The 23,713-nt window shown below is 34.0% G+C and overlaps 1 protein-coding gene across 1 annotated transcript in view; it reads left to right on the plus strand.

Moving 5' to 3' along the window:
- The window catches only part of LOC104364206 (connector enhancer of kinase suppressor of ras 2), a 215,331-nt gene that overhangs the window by 139,455 nt on the left and 52,163 nt on the right, over positions 1-23,713 (plus strand). Inside the window, exons 9-13 of the mRNA XM_032982760.2 lie at positions 3,101-3,247; positions 11,431-11,564; positions 12,145-12,350; positions 17,905-17,990; positions 19,432-19,686. Coding sequence (XP_032838651.2) covers positions 3,101-3,247; positions 11,431-11,564; positions 12,145-12,350; positions 17,905-17,990; positions 19,432-19,686 — 828 coding nt within the window. The remainder of the gene's footprint in view (positions 1-3,100; positions 3,248-11,430; positions 11,565-12,144; positions 12,351-17,904; positions 17,991-19,431; positions 19,687-23,713) is intronic.

The following is a 23,713-nucleotide window of genomic DNA, read 5'->3' on the forward strand; positions in this document are numbered from 1 at the left end:
TTTTCAAAGATATTTTTAGTAATACAATTTATAATAACATGTCCAAATTCCTAAGAGTATTTTATCATTGTGTAGTAGTAATGACTGCAGACTGTTCTCTAATAGATCTTGGTATTTAATGGTTTTGTCATTAAGGTTCTCATTGGAATAATTTATCATTAACTTAATTATTTATCATACTTTTCTAAAAGGAGCCCATGGAACTCTAAAGATTTTAGCATTCTGAAAATTACATCAATCTATAAAAATCAAAAATAGTTCATTTTTCATTTAATAATTGAGTAAAAAAAAAATATATAGCCTTTGTCATTTTATAAACAAAGCACAAACTAGAAGAGTTTTTTTGAAATGGAAGTTGATGCATTTGCATTTGTTTGGCTGTGACCTGTTTATAATTACTACCATTTTCTGGTTTCCTGTGGCCAGTGCATTTTTAGAAAGTTTTCAATAGAACAGCAACAATGAAAATAGAATAGAACTTTAAAAAGCTATTAAAATCCTTTTTAGAATTACGACACATATTGCAGTGCTTTCCAAGCCAAATGTTCACACAAGCATGATCCTGGCTTTGGCCCGCTGTTTATATCTTTATTTCTCTTCAGCCTTTATGAGAGGATTTTAATTTAAATCTCTTCAATGTTGCCTTTATTTTTTTCCCTCTACCTTCATGTGTAATCAGATATTATCATCCTCTAAAATGAAGTAACCTATATATGGTAAGCTAAAATATACCTGATATACTATGGTGGTATATGTAGACTGCTCTGATTCTGAGCACCTAAATTTTTTTTTTTTCTTATTCTTGTATTTTAATAGCAGCGGGAATACACACTTTGGTCAGAAGGGCAATTATAATTAAAATGTTACAGTGAACTCTGACAGGTCAAACATAGTCAAAAAGCATAGCAACTATAATGGCACTTAATGCTTGCATATACAGTTATTGCTCTTGTATTCCCTAAGCTTTTCATTCTTAAATGTTCACTTAAAGGCTGCTGCAATTTAGCCTCAGTAAGATTGTGTCTGGAGAACTGCTGTACAGACAGAGCATTCTAATTCCTGTTCAGTACAGTTCTGCTTGACACTAGGGCTTAAGACTTGTGGTAGTTACAACATTTATGACAGGTCTTTACTGTGGTCATTTATTACTACTGTAAAATTCTGCCATGTTTGGAACAGAAAATTGAGGGAACAGTTTAATACAGGCACTTTCAGAAGTTCTGGGTGCTCATCGTTTCTGTGAAAGATACTGACTTTGGCAAAACTGTTCTGTGTGGGATTGGATCCATACTGCTTTGTCCAGCAGAACTGTGCGTAGGAATTAGCCATTGGTGTTCAAATTAAAACCTGACTCACTTAACGTTTTAAAAAGGATGCAGTATTTAAAAGCATATGTGGAGAGTCTATCCTGCACCTATTCAGTTTCCTTGAGTGGCAAATCTAGAAATCACGTGTGAATAGGAGAAGACACAAATCAGTAAGGCTAGGAAAATCCTCCAGAGTCCTCCCTGTAAATACCTATGCATGCCTTGCTCTTTCCCAGAGCTGAATGTGAACCAGTAACCTAATTGTCACTTGCAAGTGGTTACTCTTTCCAGTAATTCCTTTCTAGGTAGGCTTCTTCTTGAAATTTGAGTTACTTCAGCAAGATCCTTGGTATACTTCCTGCAAATATCAAGATGAGACTAAATGCAGGCAATAGCTTTTAGCTGTTAGGTGTGAGTAACTGAATCTTCTTTAGTCATGCCATTTTTCTGGCACTACTGGAAGAGAGACAAATTTCAAAATTTGTGGTATAAGTCTGGTTATCTAGATCAAGTCACAAGTATATATTGACAAAAAATACAGGCTTTAGAAGTGAATGTTAGCAAATTCTAGAAGCATTGCAATATATTTCTGTCTATCAGTACTAATTTGGGTGTTATATAGGGTACATTTTTTGAGAATGTAATACTGAAGAAAATTCTATAATAATAATAATAATGTTACTCAAGAAATAGGGCAAACCAACTTTAATGATAATTCACTGTGAAATGCTAAGTGGTAGGAATTTCTTGCTTTATTCACAGTGAACAAGCTAATACATCAGTTGCATATAGGAAGGGCAAAAATACTACTGAACGGAGTCAAATTTATTCTCTTATTTAAACTAGTACAATTCCTCTGATTTCAGTGGTGTAACTTGGAAGAAAGATTAGTTGAGTTTTAGAAAAATGTGTATTTTTATGAATTTCACTTTCATTTCTGAATTTACATATCTGACTGTTTTGATAGCCTTTTTTTTTGTTGTTTTTTTTCCTCATGGGCCTATGAGTGGAAGTATGGATAGAAATTCAGCAGCACTTAAATGTGCAAGAAAATACTTTTAACATAAACATCTTTATATACTGTCATTTATATTATTATTTGGGTTTTAAACCTTTTCAGTCATTCAGGATAATAGGATAGTGTAAACATTCATTAAAAAAAAAAATCCCATAAAAATACATTTTCTGTTTTCATGAATAAACAGTTCATGGTAAATTTATATTTCAATAATCAAGAAGATTAAGAAATGTCTCTAAGTAGTTTTTTTGTGAGCAGCATGTATGAAATCCTTTCAGTACTGGTAATGTTCTTTTTTATGGTTATGTTTACAATGTATAATATCTTAAATTACTCAGCTCTATCCAGGGGCTGTATAGATAAATCAAGTAAAAGCTCATTTATCTTCAGTTAGGATCTTAAAGCTGTTACATATGTTGCTATAACATAGTCTGACTTCTTCCTCAGCAGTGACCATTTCAACTTGGGATCCAGATTGAAATTATTTTTTGACTTCTGGTCCTCATCATTTGATTTAAAATGTACAGTGATCTTAAAATTATTAAAAGGGAGTCAGCGTTCACTTATCCCTTATTTTGTTGAGAAACATAGCAAAAAAAAAGAAATCCAGCTTCAGCAGCATCATTTCAGTCCAATAGAAGTAATCAGACACAGTTTATAAAAACTGCTTATGTTTGCAAAGAGTAGGCTGTAACAGACCTTTTTGGTTAATAGAAGACTTCCTTCACATTTAGACGGAAAACTTTCATAATTCAATTATGGGATTTTTCCATAGGTTGGCTGGCAGTTAAAGAACCTAGTAAATGCATTGCGGGAAGACCCAAATGGAGTGATTTTAACCTTGAAAAAACGTCCTCAGAATACCCTGGTTTCTGCTCCTGCCCTTCTGAAGAATGTGAGGTGGAAGCCTCTTGCACTTCAGGTAAGAAGGCTGTTGCAACACTGCTATCATGGTAAATCCTTTATTCAAGAGAAAACACTAGAATTTCTCTTTCCAGTGAAAGGAACAGGAGCCTCTAAAAAGTCCGAAATTCCTTTGAAATAGGATGCTAACATAAATATGTGTGGCAATACTATATGTGTCAATAAGATTGTTTTCCTCCATTTTTTTTTGTGAAGTTGGGAGCCACAGGAATTCATAAAAGGAAAGAACATTTACAGATGGTGTTACTGAAGAACAAGGCAGCCTAAGGTTCAGTAGCTTGCTTTGACTGGCAGAGTCAACATTGCCTCCCTGTTTCCATTATTTCACAGTCTGTCAAAGCTAGTTGTTTGTAATCAAGCGTGTCAGACCTTTTGAATTTCGGGAAAAGTCTGCTTCTGTTCCACATTTCTCATCAAGTTTGAAGTTTTTTTGTATCAGTGCTGATGGAACCTCTGATATTTTCTGCATATTTATTCCTTGAAAACCTATTGATATGAAAAAAAAGAAATTGTGAACACCACAGCTGGTTCTTCCTACAGCATCAACATATGTAGGAGAAACTGACTCACCATAAAAAGACTGAACGCAAAATGTCATTATTAAATGAAAGGGTTTTGAGTAAATTAGTAATTGTGCATGTTTATCTTTAGTACTATATAACATCCTGTAATAATTTTATGCACCTTCATAATGTGGAAGCTTCACAGAGATTTTTGTCTGGATGACATGATACATAAATGTGTTTCTGAATTACTTTTAATTTAACGAAGCAAAGCAAATCCCTCAGGCTTATTAAGGCGAATTTCCTTCTTGCCTGGGTCTTCCTGAATCTTTCATTCCTCAAAATCCCTAAATTCTACACGGCTGCTTCACTTGAGGAGTTTGTGTAATCCTTGCAGCTCAGGAGTGCTGGCACTTGGGTTTATGGCCGTATTTCATTTTGCTGTGACTGCCTCTGGGGGAGAGGAAAGGGGCGTTATGACACCCAGAGCAGATTTGGATCTCTTCAGATTTTTTTCTGTCACAAGGAGGCAGGAATAACATTCTTTACTCTAGCGAGATGGTTATGTATCTACTTGTGAACTTCATCTGAAGCCTCTAGGGGCAGCAACAGGGCTTCTTTAGAGATTCTCTCTTTATATAAGTAAATTAAAGAATCATAATTCACAAGCAGCACTAGTTCTGAAAGTTTTGTCAGTGTGAGAACAGTATGTACTGTATACACGGCACAGTATTTTCCACAAAACATGCTAACCTTTGTCACGGTAGCCAGATAAGTGAAAGTGCACTAAGCTATTTTTGTGGAATTATCAACAGTTTTTATTTTTGTGATATGTTCTCTCCTGATGACCCAGAATGCAAGAGCCCCTGAGGACCAAACAGTGCTTTAAGTGTCATCCTCACTAGGATAAGTTTCATCTATATGAGAGAATAGTGCTGTGAGGGACTTAAATAAAAATATGAGTCATTTTGGAAGATATAAAGAGCATTGCCAGTATTACTTCTTAGCAGTAGATTTTGTGATAAGATGTTGAAAACCAACTTTAGGTCTTCTTTAATCTTCATGCCACAGAGGCAAACTCAAGTATTAGGACCCGGATACATTTCCAGATGCAGTTTTTGGTTTTGCCTGTTTCCTACAGTTCTCACCTGGATCTAGTATTATTTATTATTGTCATTAATTACTTGGAACTAGAATGATTAAATTTCAAGATGATACTAAAGCTTGTGTTTCCTGGACAGCTGACATAACAGCTTGATGCTGCTGGACTAGAAAGCAGTGATCTCACTTCCCTCTCCCCGTTCTTGGCTGCAGAATGTCCACGCCTTTGTTTGACTTTGGCATTTTTTAGATGCTCTAGAGCAGTTTAATTTGTTGAATTGGTAGGAGGGCTTCTGGTTTTATTTATTTGTTTTTCTGGAGTTTTCTACCACTAATGGATTAAATTGGCTCTTATAGAATAGATGCTGTCAGAGGCTATTGACAGACTTTCAGAAATAAGCAGAATTTATTCAGCAGAGACAGAAGGTTTTATACTCAGACAAAAGTAACCAGCTGCATGAATGTAGGATGCAGAATGACCAGTTCAGCAACAATCCGTAGAAAAAGATCTCAGTTAAAGTAGAACAAAACTGAAGACAATTCAGCAAATGTCGGTCTGTCACAAAAGAGGGTAACATATAAGGATGTGTTATATTTCGTTGTGCGTTACATACATGGTTCCATATATATTGCTCTGCATGTGTTATTTGTCATGGTGTGTTACATATATGGATATATAACACATGCAGAGCAATTCTTCCATTCTGATTTAGTGTTGGTAAAACCAAAACAAAAGTAATACATAATTAAGGAAGGAAAAAAGGAAGTAGAATTTAAGAACTTGAAATTCAGGGGCCAGAAATAATATTTGTTAATTCGGGTTGGTGTACAGCAGGAATTTATAAAATAAAAGTTGTCATGTTTTCTGTTATTTTTCAAGGCACTTATAGGTGTTGTTAATAATTTTTTCCACAATAATTACATTTAAAATTATGCCACATAGCTAATTTATGAATTATTAATGATACAGAATTTATGAATTTTATAAAATTTATTTTTTGGTCTCATTGTATTATTCCTTTGCTGTATATATTTTCCCTTGATGCTTAATTAACAACAGCAGAATGTCAACATATGACGAAACTCTATGCTACAATTATCTTTCAGTCAGACAACATGTCAGTCATACCATTTTCTCATTTTGTCTCTAGTTGGCATTATGTGATATTAGAAGACTATTTTAATTTTTAAGCTTTGTGATTATCTTCCCACTCAATATAAAATGGTTCTTTCATCTGAAATTGCAAATAGTGCTCTATTTTTGATAAAAGTAAGCACACCAGAAACTTAATTCAAATGAAATACAACATTTACTATATTTTTTTTCTTTTTATTGCAGATTTTTTTTAAGTGGGATAATCCTTCCTGTTACAATTACTTGATCCAGAACAATAAACTTTTTACTATTTAACTTGAGTTATAGAATCTGTCAGGTGATATGAGTAGTAAAGCTTACGTCAACACTGAGAATTTTATAATAATTCTTATGTATTAGAAAATACATGTTAGGCTCTGCAGCTTTGTAAGTATCTTCAGAATAATTCCAGCTAAGTAGCTTATTTCAGATTTTGAAAACCATATGAATTTAGAGAGATGCTGCTTTGTACAAAAGAGAAATTCTTCAGCATTATGAGAACAGATGCTTGTAGAGCAAAAAAAGGGAAATAACAAGTTGGTGTATACCCTTTCTTGTCTACCACTCAAGTTAGTTCATGGTTCGTAGTTCAGTTACTATACCCTGATAGAATTCCTTAGATGAACCCTGAATTTATGTGCTGCTTATTTACTTTACTATTTCAGTGAGAAATACCTTGGGCAAGGAAAGACTTGTAAGATCTTAGACAAAGAAAATGCGGCAAGAAAGTTGTGTTCTGTTCTCTTAAATGTCTTGTATCAGAGGAGCTGGTGAACAGTCATTTCCTTTGCATCTTAATACCACTCATGCTTTTATTGACTTCTGTCATATTCGTATGTATTTCATTGTATTCTCTTGCTCTGAGGACAAAAAATATTATTTACACAAGAAAAAATGTAAATATTTCAAGTTTCAAAAAAGTAAAAATCCACAAGACCTGAAAAAACTGTGAACATGCCTGCTGTTTTACAGCACAGCTATACCAAGTTACCAGTATGTGAGAATACTCGACAGTATGGAGAGTTCTGTTTCTTATTGTGAGTAGTATTTGTATTGTTGAACATTTAATTTTTCTGAATAGCAGCTTGTCCAATTAGTCAACTGAATCACTGGCATGAATTAATTTATTCTGACAAAAATGACACACTGTAGGAATTTATAGGGTGATACGCAGTTACAAAGCCCCATTTTCCCTTACCACAGGCAATCCATGTAGAAGAGTGACGCCTGTGTGTTTTCTGTGAATTCACCCATCAGGGGAATTCTGGGGATTGAGTTTATTCCTTCAAGGGAGAAAGCAGAGACTCAGTACCCCATCCTTAATCTTCATACCCCCTCAAAAGGTAAGGGATGTCCATGTTCAAGCCTCTTGTTGCTGTACCACCGGGCTTTACCAGCTTCCTGCATCTTCTACTGTTGTTTTTTGCAGGTTGCTCTGGGGTAATGTTTGTTGTTTTGAACAGCACTTTTAAAATAGATACAATATTATCCCCAATATTTGCAAAACTCATCCAGAATCACAGTAAGGTATTTTGTTTCTGAAACAGTTTGATTTTTTTTGTTTGTCAAATAATTGTTCATTTCTGATGAGTGTTGAATTTACCATTTGTTTTTAATTTTTATTCTGGTATTCCAGCATTGCTTAATCATTTTACTGATAATTAGCTATTCTCATTCAAAACTTTGAATAACAGCAGCAGATACCCAATGTTTCACTTTTCGGAAGTCCTCTATAAATAAACATCTTTTCCTTGGAAATATTTTAATCTGCACGTGTATTTGCACCCACTTTGTCAAACATCCATTTGTACACACACAGAATCAGCATAATCACTTTAGGTAATTTTATTGGAATTGAGATATAAGACTTAAAGACCTGACTATGTCTATTTAATTTATAGTCCAGGTTTGGATGATATTTACTGTTTATTAAAATTACCTTTTATGATTTGGTATAGTATTGAAATATGATATTAAATACTCCTATTAAACTAGTGTTTTAATATTATTAGAAGACCCCTGTGGTATTTTGCAGATAGCTAAAACCACTGAAATGTCTGATATCACAGCCGTATCTGGAGCTCAGAGTGAAGGTAGCAAAGATGTATACCTTCAGATCATAGAAGAATTTTATGTGCTGGAATGATCTGAATAATGACAGAGGAGGAGGAGAAAGCAGGTACTCTCTTCTCTGCATTGAAGACTCCCAGGACAGATGAGTGAAAGTTTCTTGTGAGCAACTAGCAGAATTACCCAATACATTTTATTTGGATTGGGGGCATCCTTTGAAGAAGGGTTAGAAACAGGCATTGTTCCAAAGACATAATGGCCGGAAAATTCTTGGAAAGCACTGTGAAGACAGGTATTTTTTGTAGAGAAGGTGGAGAATATAAATAAATCTGAGAGGGAGAAGGCAGGAGACACCTTATCTGAGAGCAATCATGAAACAGTATATATTCTTAAAGACTTACAACCTTTATATAGGGAAAATTAATTTCAAAAGCACACATTTCTGTAAACTCTGTGGATGAGGTCTTATAGTATGCCAATCCAAAAGGCAAGAAGAGCTGGTATTATTTTTCTGATTTTTTGGGGGGAGGGGGGCACACTTTGACCATTATTTTTCAAATGTATTTATTGAGGGGTGGATAAATTACAGTTAGTTAGAAAAACAAGAAGTATAATGCTTGTCTTCAGAAAGGGGAAATGCAAGAGCCAGGGAATTATGTCAGTCACTTAATATGCACAACCAGTTTGCAGTTTGAAAGCACTTGGAAGATAACAGATGTCTAAAAACAACATTAATTTATTATGAAGAAATCATTAAACAGATTTAATGCTCTTATGTGAGCAGTTAACTGGCCTGGTAGATAGGAGAGAAGCTGTATATCTTACTCTGATATTAATACCTTTTCTTATGCCATTCTCATTAGTATGGCATAGAGAATTAAGGGCTAGGTGAAGTTGAGATTGAATGGGTGGAAAACTACTGGATAACCTTGCCTAACAAATAGCTGTTAATGGTTCACTAACAAAGGTTGTATTATTTAGTATTCAACAGGTGGGTGGTATGTGTGGTTTTGTTCCATGTTTTCCTGACAGCCTGAAGGATCTGCTTACTAAATTTGCATAGAGTGCTAAACCAGGAGGGCCTGCAAATGCAATGAAGTCTGTGTTGGTAGTAAAAAATTTGGAAATTCTAATTGGGAGAACTAGACTAGAGCTCTAATAATGTAATGAAATGAAAGAGGAGCAAGTGTAAAGTATTCTACTTGGAAATAATCCACTGCAGTTTTAAAGAATATAGCAATTGAATAATATGGCAATAATTCCAAATAATGTGGAAGTTTCAGTAAAGAAAAAGCTGAATGTCATGTTGGAAGGAACTCAGATACCTGACTGAGAGACATAAATAGGAATATAAAACACAAGATAAGTGAAATAATTATTGTGTTTTATTCAGTATTAGCACAATCTCAGCTGGGTACTGACTAAACATAGTATACACTGGGTACACATAGTCTAATCAGTTGGAGAAAGAACAGAGCATACTACAGTTCATTCATGTTTTAGAAACCAAGCCCTATAATGGAAGAATTAGTATTTTTTTCCCGTTCCCGAGCCAAAATAAGGGAAAACAGCATTTTGTGTGCAAAAGTAAATAAAAAGTTAAATAAAGGTGAAAAGGAAAGTTCTCACTTTCTGGGATGGGTAGGACAAGAAATTAATTAAATTGAAGCAAAAAAGATTACACTGCTATAAGATTAGATTTATAAAAATCTATCAGGAATAGCATGGGTATCACCCTCTTTGGGGGCAAACTGAACTGTCATATTATCTGTCCCTACCATTTTTTTCTATTGTAAACTTCATTGACTAACCTGTAACCTTGATGACTGCTGAGTATACAACCATTGTAAAGCAATTATTCTTTAAATACTTGGTAAATTCTTTTCTGATTCTGAAATGGAGCTTCTACTTGTCTTTCTGTGATGGTGGTAATTTATGTTTTCACCCATGGGCAACTGTATCTAGCTGCAGGTAAGTTGGAGGATTACTAGAATATCCAATACTTCATCTCTTTACTAGTACTGCCACACCAGAACTGCAGAAATAATGGTAGTATTCTAAATGTATTGGTTGATACTGTGTAGAAGGTGGTAGGCCCTAATTTCCAAAGATATGAGAAAGTAAATAGTGAATAATTCCTGGTTTTGGCAGTCACTTCTTACCTATATTGATAATACCAAAGAAACCTAAAACATTTGATCGGAGTATAACAGATTTAACAATAAGCATAACAGAGTAGTATACTTTGGACTCCTATGCAGACTGATACTCTCATGAAAACACATCCTGTTTTGGTATTTAGGATTGCTTTTACTTTTCAAATCACGTAATTTCAGTGTTTATCTCTAGAAGATAGAAAGCCTTGTATCTAGAAAAATTCTATAAATTGTCTTCATAGCTTTCATCCAATTTTTTGGTCACTGTGTTTTCCTTCCACCTGCAGAAAAGTAATTGTATCTGTTTAAGCACAATTTTCTATTTGAATGGGAATTTTTCATATAAAAAATCTAAACAGCAATACTAAATAAAAATATTTTCTATTTCTTGAATATAAACACAGACTGTACCTCGGTTGAAAAATATTCTTTGTGTATGTAACTTTGTATCCTGCACAGAATATTTGGTTGTTGTCCTTATAGCTATTGACTTGAGCTTCCCTATGGCATTTGAGGAAATAAATTGTGTTTAACTTAATTTAAAAACTAAAAAAAAGGCAAAAATCCCCAAAGACATCCATATTTTATTAGTAACTTTAATATTTATGATGCTCACATTTATTGCTTAGGTTAATTTATATTTCATTGCTAGTCACTATAGAACATATATTTGTATCACCATGGTAGAATCATCATAGCTATGGATTCAGTAAAAAAATAAGAAATTTTATATGTCTATGAATTCTGTTTTCTTAAAAAAAGCCTAGGTATTCTGTCTTTCTTAACAATAGATCTACTGAAACCAACATTACAGTTCTAAACACTTTCATTAAGTGTAAGTATTCCAGAGTTCTGTAATTAATATATGTATTAATGGCATTTATTTGTGTATGTCCTTCCTCCCCATATAATTGATTATCTGCATTGATTAAAAATCATATTTTGATTCTGAGTCTCAGATTTTCCCCTGAGATAGCTTTTAAATTAGTTTCACTGGTCTTTTATCAGTTTCTTTCATAACTAGTCTTGAACTCTTTGGTAAAAGAGTGTTTCAGTAGACATTTTTTTTTTTTTTTGAAACTTCAGTAATTCAAAAAAAGGCTAATCCAAAAAAAAAGGGGTCAAGATTCTTAAAATTATGCACATTGACTTCACTGTTACCTGTACACAGAAAACATTAATTTATTCTTCATGTGCTTTTTCTTTTTTTCTACAGCCTGTAATTCCAACCAGTCCAACAAGCAGTTCAACAACACCAACAAGTACAATGGGCATACCCTCAAAAATGGAGAACTCTGCACTCCAGGATGTTTTCATTCTGTCTCCTATGTCAGGACTTTATGGCCCCAGGTATTTACGTCCTAATGAATTTGAGGGTTTGAAAAATAAAATTTTACACTTTAATTTCACTAGATTAATAAAAACCAACCAAACCAAAAGCAATAATGTTAAATATTTAGTAAAATTAAGAGATAGAAATACATTAAGCAGCATATCCTTATTTTGAGAGACTTAACTTTCATTTAACTAGATACAAGTTTGGCCAAACCTGCTTTTAGTACTAAACCAAGAAAGCATTTAAAGAAGTCTTTAATCATTTAGATTTATTTACATTTATGTGACCACTTGTATCTTATTATAAAGCATGCATTTCTGCAAGGGAAACACTTGCCTTCTCATGTTATATCAAATCCTTATGCTCCCCTTCAGATACTAGAAAACTCTTGAATAACTAACAGTTAAAATGGAACCTAATGATGAAGTCATTAATTTACATGTGTTGAATTGAATCACTTTCATAAAAGTTCACATATATAGCATTTCAATTACAGGACTTTTGATTTGTAATGTTTGGGAGAGACAGCTGTATGCTTTAGCTTTATCATAAAATTGTTAATTTCTCCATAATCTTCTGGTTTATTGTTTTTAGGGATGAAATTGGAATAATGTCTTGTGATGACATCAGCAAATTTGGAAAGTCTGGAATGAAAGGCTCTGAGTCTCCAAGCTATTTTCTGGAGCATGAAAGTGGGAAATACTACACCTTAATTGAAGGTGAAGGCCACCCTGTGGGCTCTGAGTATGAGCGAAGCAGAGCTCCAGGAGTGCGGAGAAGAGAAAAAACACCGACTCATGGTAAGCTTGGTTTCTTTAACATTTTTAAATTGACTGAATTTACCAGTTGTGCTATTAACCCCAAAACACTCCCAAATATCTGTCATTCTTTGTTAGACCGTGACCTGTTGGCTCTGAATACTAGACAAAAGTTTATGTGAAGGAATAATCAGTATAATTAGGAAGTAACATTCATGATCAGGAGTAAGTTAGATTTGTTCTGCAGTGCATACTCTAAAATTTTGAATGATACTTAAGTTCACATTGTCAGGATAGCTAACATCCTGATTTACTCAATTTCATTCACAAACTCTCAGAGAATATTCCAGTTGCAATGTTCTGGGCTGTTAAACTTCAGTAGGGGGCCCGAAAAGACTTACCTGTGGTATGAAAGTATCTATAAGATGTAAAGCCCTCCAAAATTCAGTGATGTATTTAATGGATATCATTACGTGAGTAGTATCCTACAATGCGCTTGTTAATACTAGAAATATATTTAAAAATCTTGGAATGGGTACTGCTTAAATATATAAGATGCTATTAAAACAGCAATTATCTCTGGGTTTATATAGAAATTTTGTGTGTATGTAAATACATATGAGCATACAGATATACCAACATATATGTGCTTGTATATGAGCATATGTATCTATATAAAAGGTATTGCTGAAAATTAATTGATGAAAAATTTTTACTTATCTGTTAAAACTGATTTGCTTGGTGCTTGGTGAATTTTAGAAGAGTACTACTGAAATACAGTGCTATATTTCCCATATATTTTCAGTGGTTTTACTTTCAAGGCAGTAAGGTACTTTTGTAAAGTTTACAGACTTAAGATGAAGGATTTATTTTAGAAACTGTAATTATATCTGATTTTGAAAATGGCATTTTTTCTGAGCATCAGATGAAGCAATGACTCCTCCTTCTCATCATAGCATATATATATATATATATATATGTGATGCCATCAATAAATACTTCATTCACCTACTCTAAGACTAAGGTTTTTCCCTTTCTCTCATTTTGTTAAAAAAGTTCCTAAATTTTTTTTTTCTTTGATATCTAGGAAAGGGAAGACCTCTCACAGGCTCAGAATAGTAAAGAAAAATGTGTCTGTGAAGATGTCGTGGTTTAGGCCTGATTGGTAGCCAACCACAATGCAGCAGCTAATCATCCTCCCTTCCCCCTCCCCACCCGGGAATGGGGGAGGGGATTAGAGGGGTGAAGGGAGACTCGCAGGCTGAGATAGGAACAGTTTAATAATGGCAATACAACGAGAACAATAATGATGATGGGGGGAAAACAAAAAGAAATATATAAACAGGCAATGCACAGCGTAATTGCTCACCGCCCACTGACCAATCCCCAGCCTGTTCCCGGCTAGCGACCCCGAGATACCAAGATCCCACAATCGCAATCCCGGAAGCGAGAGAGAGAAAGAGAGAGAGAGCGAGAGAGAAAGAGAGAAAGAGAAAGAGAAAGAGAAAGAAAAAGAGAAAGAGAAAGAGAAAGAGAGAGAGAGAGAGAGAGAGAGAGAGAGAGAGAGAGAGAGAGAGAGAGAAAGAGAAAGAGAGAGAGAAAGAGAGAGAAAGAGAGAGAAAGAGAGAAAGAGAGAGAAAAAGAGAAAGAGAGAAAGAGAAAGAGAGAAAGAGAAAGAGAGAGAAAGAGAGAAAGAGAGAAAGAGAGAGAGAAAGAGAGAAAGAGAGAGAAAGAGAGAGAAAGAGAGAGAGAGAGAGAGAGAGAGAGAGAGAGAGAATGAGAGAGAGAGAGCTCCCCACCACCCCTCCTCTCTATAGTGAGCATGACGTGCCATGATATGGAATATTTCACTGGCCAGTTCGGGTCAGGTGCTGTGGCCGTGCTCCCTCCCTGCTCCCTGTGCCCTGGCGCACGGGCAGGACACGGGGAGTCGGAGAGTCCTGGAAGTCTCGGCAGCAGCTGAAAACATCAGTGTGCTATCAGCATTCTTCTCTACCAAACCCAAAGCTAAATCCAAAACACAGCACTCATCTAGTCCCTGAAAAGGAATATTAACTCTATTTCAGCCCAAACTAAGACAGAAGAACACGAGTAATAAAAGCAGCTATAGTGGAAGATCCAGTAACAGCTGAAATGGAAAACAGTTGGGGGGGAGGGGGGGAAAGAAAAATATTTAAGCACTCCAGGCACTGACTCTGTTGGTCTGCCATAGAACTGGTTAGTCTGGTGCAGGATTTGATTATTAAATGTCATTTCCCATGCTTCTTTCTGTTGTTAGTGCTTAGAGACAATGTGGCTTTCTCTTCCCTCTTCTCAGACTGGTGTGTTCTTACCACCATAAATGTTAGAAGGCAACTGATGGCCCCAGGTGCCAAAACAGATTTGATACCTAAAATGCACAAGAGTTTTCCTCTGACAGTGAATGTTTGTTGAGGCTTTCTTATTATATATGAGATATCTATGGCGTAATTTACATAATTTACCTGGGTTAAGGTTTTAACTGCATTACTTTTAGCTAAGATCAGCTAATGAGTGACAGTTAAGTAATTTCACCTGCTGTTTTGAGAGCTGAGAGAGTAGAATTCAAGTCTGAAAATGTCAGCTGCAAGGATACTTTAGATTATGTCAAACTGCAGTGATAGTTCACTGCAGCTAGAGAGTGATAATTCACTGTAGCTAGACTTTCTCAAAAAAGGACATGCAACTTTCCCAATGTTGTACTGGTTTTGTCATTCTAGTAGTTTGAAAGCAATCTTATCTTATGCTTATCAATTAAACAGAACTTTTTGGGGTTTGGTTTTTGCTAACTACAGCTGGATTTATGGTAAAAAATGACAAAATATCAATTTTAAAATGGACAAGACCACTTATATATACACACTGCCTTTTTCAGAATAGAGAAATCTTTGTTATACATAGGATATCTTTAGTAACTTTTATGGCCATATAATTGATGCTTGAAAGAATTGTAACACTGAAGATTACGATTCCATTTCAAGACTAGTAATATTCATTTTTATCTCCATGATAAGTGACATCATTTTTATAATAAAATTAGAATTAAAAATAAATCTTAACTGTGATTAAAATTGGAGCCAGATGGATGTATTTGGCTTGCTTTCATAAATTCATGTTGCATGATGACTTAAAATGTTGGGCTCAGTGCCTAATCCCAGTAATATGCAAGATTTTTCTTGTGTTTGTGATGGACAGTTCTGATTTTCTGCAACTTTGAAAATCTAGAAGGAATTTGATTTTGAAGTCTCAGGAATACGCCTTTGTTTCAAAAACAATTGTTAAATCAGAATTTTTTTAACTACAGATTAAATTAATCTGTCAATTAACAGACTCCCATATCCAAATTTTGTTTTACTGTAGTAGAACATTTTATACTTTTTGACTTAAAGATGTGTGTTTGAACCATCAAAGTGACAATATGTCTTTCAGTGGAAAGACAAGATTTATGGTAGATCAAATAAACTTGTATCTGATGCTGGAACCAGATAGCCTTGGGCAAAGTAAGGAAAAAATTAAAGACTTCTGCAGTCTTTCATGGTTGAGCAGACGCTTTCATTATTGCTAGGACTCACACAAACCTCATCTGAGAAATTCCTGCCATGGATTTACCAGAATTAAAGAGATTACTAGAAATCAGTCTCTGTTGCAGCTGATAGGTGGAAGGATACTCAGGCCTTGAGACCCTCATTATTGATAATATATGCAAAATCCAAGAAGGCAAATAAGCCCATTTTCTTAAACCATTTGTGAAAAATGTCATTGCTGTAGTGCCTTTTTTTTTTTTTAATGGAGAATTACACTTATATTAGTCTGACTCTAACATGCTATCATATTTAGAGTTCTTGTGGAAATGCTTATCATATATCTTTTGTTTATGTGTTAGAGTCAAAAACATAATTTTTTTTTCTTTCAATTTATACTGGTATACTTTTACACAATATTTTTTTTTACTCCTCAGAAAAGTATCCAAGTTGCAATGTTAAAAGAATTTATAGGTTACATTTGTTTGGGAAAGAACTTGGAAGTAAAATAAGCAGTATGCAAAATCACTAATTCCTTTGGCTTGTGTTTCCTGTCCTAAATTTCCTAACTGTTCATCGTGCTGCAGCATCTGGAATTTGTGTTACAAATCTCTTCAGAGCTCCAGACCTTTCTTCTTTTTACAGAAATGCTGCTACATTTTATTATGCTGATCTTCATTTGTTATGTGTATTCTTATTTTCTTTTTTTTTTTTTTTTAATTTATAATCTTTACTTGTTTCTCATTCTTTTCCATATTACTGATTATTCCTTTTGATTGATTTATTGGTTTTCTTTGAGATTAGAAGTTGAATAATACATTTGCAGTTAAAGGTAGTTTCAACTGTATGGCAGACCGGGAAAATACTTATCTCCTCCATACAATTGGTTGTACACTATCTTTTATGGTATGAGCAAAAGTATAATGTGGAAAAATGTCAGTACTCTAGGTGTCTGTTTCCCCTTTGATTTTCAGAAAATCATGTTATCCAGAAGCATACTTGTCTTGTATACCTGTTTGTTCTTAAATAGTCCTTACATTTTAGTAGCTAAAAACCTGTATTTCGAAAGAACGATAAATAAAATCTATATTAGCATGCAAATAATCCACAGAAAATACTTTGTCTCTCTAATCAACCTGAGGAAATTGATAATGAAAAAGAAACTCTTATGCCAATTTAAATTCCATAATTATTCTTGAGACAGAACAGCAGCAAACTACTTTATAAAAAATTGCTTCAGTGCTAAGGAAACACACTAAATTTAGTCAACTGGCATACAGAAAAATGAATCTTTGGCTTTATGGGTCAGACAAAACTTAACCCATAATCTTGAGGGTGTGTTTCTGTGTTTTGTGATAATAATGCACCTTGACAAGGCCAAAGTGCTAATGATTTATAGTCAGTTTTGTAGTATTCCTCGTTTAATGGCCTGCTGTCAATGGTCTACTGATACCACGGTAGGGAATGACTAATGCATTAGTATCTGACAGCCATAGTGCCATAAAATCATATTAATTAAAACCCTAATGTCTGAATCTTCTTTTTTTGTTACCAAACTGCACTCCATGTTTTCTAAGGCATTTGAAATTAACGTTCCTTGAAATGAGATCTCCTATTAGTCACCATGTGATTTTCCAGGTCAGATAAGTTTTACCATTTAACTGATAGATATGTAATGTTGTATCTGTATTAACAGTCTTTTTAGTTTTACTAAAACATATTAGTCCATTTAAAAACTGCTTCTCTCCTTATTCCAAAACACCTATTTAATGAGTGAGCAAGCTTTTATAAAACAGAGTTTAAAATTAAATTTGTAATATATTTTACATTTACAAGTAATTTCACCAAAGTCAGTGTTACTTTCCTTCTGATTGGTATAATAAAGTGGAGAATCCTGTATATATGGTGTTTAATTGATCCTGAATGCTGCAGCTTTAATAGTGTATAGGTGCTGATAAAAAGGATTGCCCTGAAGGGCCATGTCATGCCTGTGTATTATAGTCATTGTTATTTTTAGTCTTCAAAAATTATATTGATTTATCTTGAATTGTTTCCAGGAGATTTAAGGCCTGTTTCGATGCCTACTGAGTACAGTTGGATAGGAGAGTCAAAAGAACAAAACATGTACAAGAGAGGAAGCAGAGGTGAGTATTTATTTTTTTTGTCTGCTGTTCTGTAACAATTTTTTTCTTTATTACTTAAGAAGCATGAATATATCATCACAGGAACTAAATCTATTTTTCTTGAGTGTCACAGAGAATATAAAAAAGCCTGTTTAGTGTCCGGGTTTTTGTGTTTCTATTTCTGAAAATTAAAAAGTTTATGTTAGTAGGAGGCATTTACTCCATTTCATTCTAGTATAAAGAAAGCTAAACATCAAGAGAAAAAATACTTAAAAGATTCAGATATATGTTAATAACAATCAGTTATTAATCTTTACAGTTCTAGAAAACAATAAATGATGTTATAGATGTAAGGTAGTATCCTTTGAGACACATTTTGATTAGTATGAATCAATATCTGAAACCAGAATCAGCAATTGTACTGTCAGTGTTCAGACCAGCAGCCCTAATCATATAAATTTCTATTGATTCCAGTGGGTATTATGAACTTTAGAACAAGCATGGTGATAGCAACAATTCCATTTTTCCTCTGCTAAAAAGCAATTATATCATTCAAAAGAATATTATTAAAATATGAAGATATGTTTATTGTTATGCCAATTGTTAAAGATTCTTTAAAAAATACTATTTTTCCATAATCTTTTAGGCACAGTGTGGGTAGCTGAGAGGCATTCAACTTGACTACTCATAATGTGACAAAATTGAATGATACTCTTGAAAATTAACACAGGATTTTAAACTACCTTTTTCAGTAATCTTCCATTCCTAGAGAAAATAAATTTCATTTAAGACACAAGTCTTTTCTGTTTTATTCCAGATCTGTTGACTTATATTTAGTTTGTATTTCAGTGTTACAGACAGATGCCTTTCCTCAGACTTGTTACCTGGCCAGTTCCCATTTTGAGGTTGTGCCCAAGTATACTGCACATCTCCTTAAAACCATTATTCCAGTTTGTCAGGCTTCTTGAAATTACAATCCTTGTGTCTGAAATTGTCCCAGAGATGGTCCATGCTTGATACAATTTACAAATATTTTATGTGTATACTCACTTTCACCTCAAGTGGCAGGGGATGTCAGTACATATGGTACTGAGTCCAGTCCAAGCCCTCACAATTCACCTGAAATTCACAGGACTCCAGTTTAATAGTAGCAATCTCTGACATTTCACTGAAACCTTTTGGCTGTATTTATATTTTCTTTGTAACACAAGGCTTAAGATGTGGGCTAGCTTCATACTATCTGTCATGCAAGGACCTGGTTATGCAACACCATCTTTTTTGTGCCTAGGTTTTGTGCCAACTACTTAGATTGCTCTTGACTGAAACCTTAGTACAAATAAGTTTGTTTGCAGAGGAAAGAGCCTCAGACAAAGTGGGGAATTAACCAAGCTGACAACATAGATGCAGCCAGAATGGTTTCCTCTTACTAATGTTTTTTTCCTTTTTTTCCCTCCAACAACTGACTCTGAGAATTCACTCCTGCGGTATCTGAGTGATGACAAGATACTGGTTATCCAAGAAGAGCCTTTGACACAAAAAGACAATAAAAGAGACACAGGCCATAGGTCAAGAAAAAAGGGCAAAAACACAAGCAGTCCAAACTACCCTATTAGTCCATCTGTATTGACATCTACTGTTAATGTCAGGCTTGAACCTGGACAGCAAGATATCTTGAATTTCTCGCTAGCAGAAAACAATACAGTTCCACTTTATCATGTAAGTACATAAAAAAAAAAACCTTATTACATAAAGTACTTGGGAAACATGAAAATGTTTTCCTTTTAGGACTGATATGGGTATAAAGTCATATTCTTCTATGTTATGTTCTTATGTTGTTTTTCATAGTCCAAGAAAGTTTCTTAATGTCAGTATCACAATAGCATTCACATAAGAACAGTCTAGACAGAATGAAAAAATGCAAGACAGGGACCATTTGATATCAGATGTTTTAAGTAAAATAGTGCTCTTAATTACTCAGTTTCATTGAGTTCAGTTTAATTTGACTGTATTATTTTTTCAAAGGTTCGTAAGGCTCCCATGCTCACACTGATAATCATTAGTTATATATCAGTTTACATGCTTTTATATGCTTGAAAAAACAGGCAAGCTTAATGGCATTACTGTTTACTTAAATTGCAGTACCATGGCCACAGCCTAGTAATGTGAATTTGTTCATACTAATAATAGAGGGAATATTTTGGACTAAAAACTGTGGAGACAGTATAAATCATTGGATGAATGACTGGCCAGTTCTTGTAGCCACCATGAAAAAGCACTAGGTTCTCATGACTGTCAGCTAGTGGAGAATTTCACTCTACTGATTTGGATGTCCTGAAATAATCAATAGCCTTTCAGAGATCAGACCACACTGTTCATGCTTTGTATGTGTATATTGCCATTTATAGAAGCATTCTTAAATTTTACTCATGGTCCTACCATTTGGGAGTGGACTGCTTCATTCTCATGACACAGAGTAGTAGCTTCAAAGTATGTCATGCTCAAGCCTTAGCATCTTCAGGGCACTTCTTACTGAGAAGAAGCCTGTTTCCTTCCCACATTTGGTATGGAAGTTTTCGAAGGTGTATTTATTTTCTAATCATGGTAAATTTCCTCATAGAAAGAGATAAGTGAAAAAGCAGGACTTGTAGTAAGCTTCTTTGTACTTTTGTGCATTTGGGGCTCCTACTTGGTGTTTCTCTCTCTGAGCAAAATCTTGGGAGATTACTGTTTTTGCATCAAGTCTGAGAAGGTTCACCTCAGGGGTGAAGCATAGGCAGTGATTCATCTCTGTTGCTGCAAGCTGTCAGCATTTGATAGTCTGAAGATCAGATACTTTTCTTCTGTCTTCTGGAAATTTAAGTTTCCCTTTCCTATGGCACCTGATGTTAGTATTTTTGGGAAAGGTGGTAGGTCTTTTTTCCCAGCTTCAGAGAAAGTCAAGTCATGTGATTGTTTATCAGAAGATGTTTAATCTGTGCACAAAGTCTTAGAGAAATTATCAGGATCACGAAGTCAAAGAAAAGGATTTAAAATCCAGAGAGAAAAACAGTAGCTAGTTTACTAGGATGAGAAAATTATTATGTTTGTCTGCAAAAACCCTGAACATTATTTCATAATTTGGTAGATGAATCAACTGGTTTTAGTTAATTTTTGGAAGAGTGATGAAAATATGTTGAATCACCTGACTTCTGAAGAAAGCATAATGGGTCATATGGGATAAGATGCTAGTTGCACATGTTAAATAATGGTAGTTGTTAGTTATATTACCAGAGTCAGACCTGTTGTCACATCATTTATTTTTAATCATCAACGCAACCTCTGTTTAAAGTTCCAAAGCAAAATAAATTTCCTGAAAAGTTGAGATAAAAGTTGTTTTTTAATTCAGTTAAAACAGAATTTAACACTTGGAGTTTGTTAAGAAATCACCAAATTCAATTGGATCTATTGCCCTTCTAGCCTAGTAATGACAGAAGTCATATCTCCAGGGAAAAGTACAAAGAGGAAGATGTTGAGTAACATACAAATCTCACCAAAGTAGTCAGAAGTTGATAGTGTTGAAGTGGATACTCTTTAAAAATAAAAAATTATGTTTCACTTATAGATTTATGTGCCACATATTCAACATAATTTCAGAACTGAAAGTATATTTTCTTGCATGATTTCCATACTGTCATATGAACTTTGTGTTCTGTAGAGCAGTTTGCAAATCACTTTATACAGAAAAACAACCAGTTGCACATTATTTTATCTTAAATGTCTGCAATATTATAATATGTAGTTTTAAATTATTATTGTCAACTGTTTTCTGTTTGTAAGTCACAGTTACTAGGAGCAGTTCATTCTGTGGCTTTCATTGCGTATTTGAGGGAATGTAACTATTTGAAACAGACATGATAAATTAGTAATATGATATTACATGATAACACAAATATGAAAAAAGAACCTAACAACATGTCAACTGGAAAGGGTCTGAAGGAAATGCAAGAAACTGGAAAAAAGGTGGTATCATGGGGAGAGATAACATTACATGTAGTGGCTGGTCTATCCCAAAAGTCAGGGCAGTTCCTGTTTCACAAACTCTGTTATAATGTGCAGTAATTACAAAGGAGAACACATGTAAAATGATTATTCATGGACTGACAGAGTGGTACAAATTCTCTTATCACCATAAATTTTCTAAACAACATTAGACACAGACCTTTGCAGTCCGTTAGGAGATAGTCATAGGAATCAGAGTATCTCAGGCACTTAGTCAACTGCCTTATAAATATACAAGAGGAACTGAATCTACAAATATACAGGAGTTGCTGACACAGGTTTTGTGGGTTCTTGCCAAAACAGAATCCTTCGTATTAACATCTTTCCACTTTGAATACTGAAAGAATTCTGAAAAGCAAAGCAAAAAATTGTTTGGCATATCTATCCTGAAAGATAGCTACTCAGAATGAAAATGTAAAATATCAGAGAACATTTAATGGCTTTTTGACATCAAAAAAGAAGGGGAAAAATAACAGATAGTTGCATTCCTAGATAGAAATTTAGGGCTTTTAAGTAGATCATCTAATTTCCTTAATATCTAAAGGTGTTACCAGGATTTTCATAAGCATTTTAATATATTTACTTATTCGGATTATTATTTTATTCTATCGAGGATTCATGCTACAACAAGACTAAGGTTAATCAAAAGGAAGATACTTCTAAACTTTACCTGACCAAATCACCATAAAACTGCTTTTGCTACTTTCATATTAAAAAAAATTGTCTGAGGTCAGTTTACCTCTTCCTTGCTCTTTTAGACTGTGTTTTGTTTTTTCTCAACTGTGTGAAGGTAGTACTATCAGATGACAAAACTGGTTTAGTTTTTTTTTGTTTAGTTGGTATATGTTTTTAAGGAAGTCAAAACTACAGAACTGTTATAATCAAATGTCCATCAATTGCTCTATTCTTAACATGTGTTGAGAACAACTTTTGGATATATAGCAGAATTTCAACCCAGATAAATGCTTTGGAAAATGAAAATGATAATGTTAAATAATATCTTAACCATCCTTAGTAAAGGGAAGGTGATAGTGTCTTATAAGCAAATAAGTATGGCATGAGGGAAGGAGAAATTGAGATACACAGTGTCATTTTGCCATTGCTTCATTTTCTAAGCACTTATATAAATATTTGCTTAAAAAAAAAAAAAAAAAAAAAGAACAAATCAAAAAACACCACACTTATTTAACAGTAGTTTAAATTACCAGATACAGGCGTAAGATGTTTTACAAAATTGGTAATTGCATAGATTCACCACTAGATTAATGCTTTGGAAGGAATGTTGATTTGGAACCTAAAATTAAACAATTAGACTGATTTCATAAGTTGCTGTGAGGATGCAGAGTTACTATATAAAATGGATATTTAGGTAATGCAATATTGGCAGTATGCCCAGGATATAAAATGATGCATAAAGCTATGTTGCAGTAAAATATTACTGTCAAGAGACACTGCCCCTTTCAGGATATATTTATAACTCTAATTTAATTGATATGCAATTCTGTGACATGCATCACAGAATCTGAGGAAGTCAATTACAATTAACAAGGCTGTTATAATTAATTATTAATCAATAGAGTATTTCTTAGAACATGATTTCCTATGTTTACTAATGCTTCACTTCTGAAGTGTCATTGTTTACCAGATTAAGCCTAAATAATGAGGAATATAGAAATATCACAAAAGTATATCCATTATAGCATTG

The sequence above is a fragment of the Tyto alba genome, unplaced genomic scaffold, assembly GCF_018691265.1.
Source record: "Tyto alba isolate M040663 unplaced genomic scaffold, T.alba_DEE_v4.0 Super-Scaffold_5, whole genome shotgun sequence".
NCBI lineage: Eukaryota > Metazoa > Chordata > Aves > Strigiformes > Tytonidae > Tyto > Tyto alba.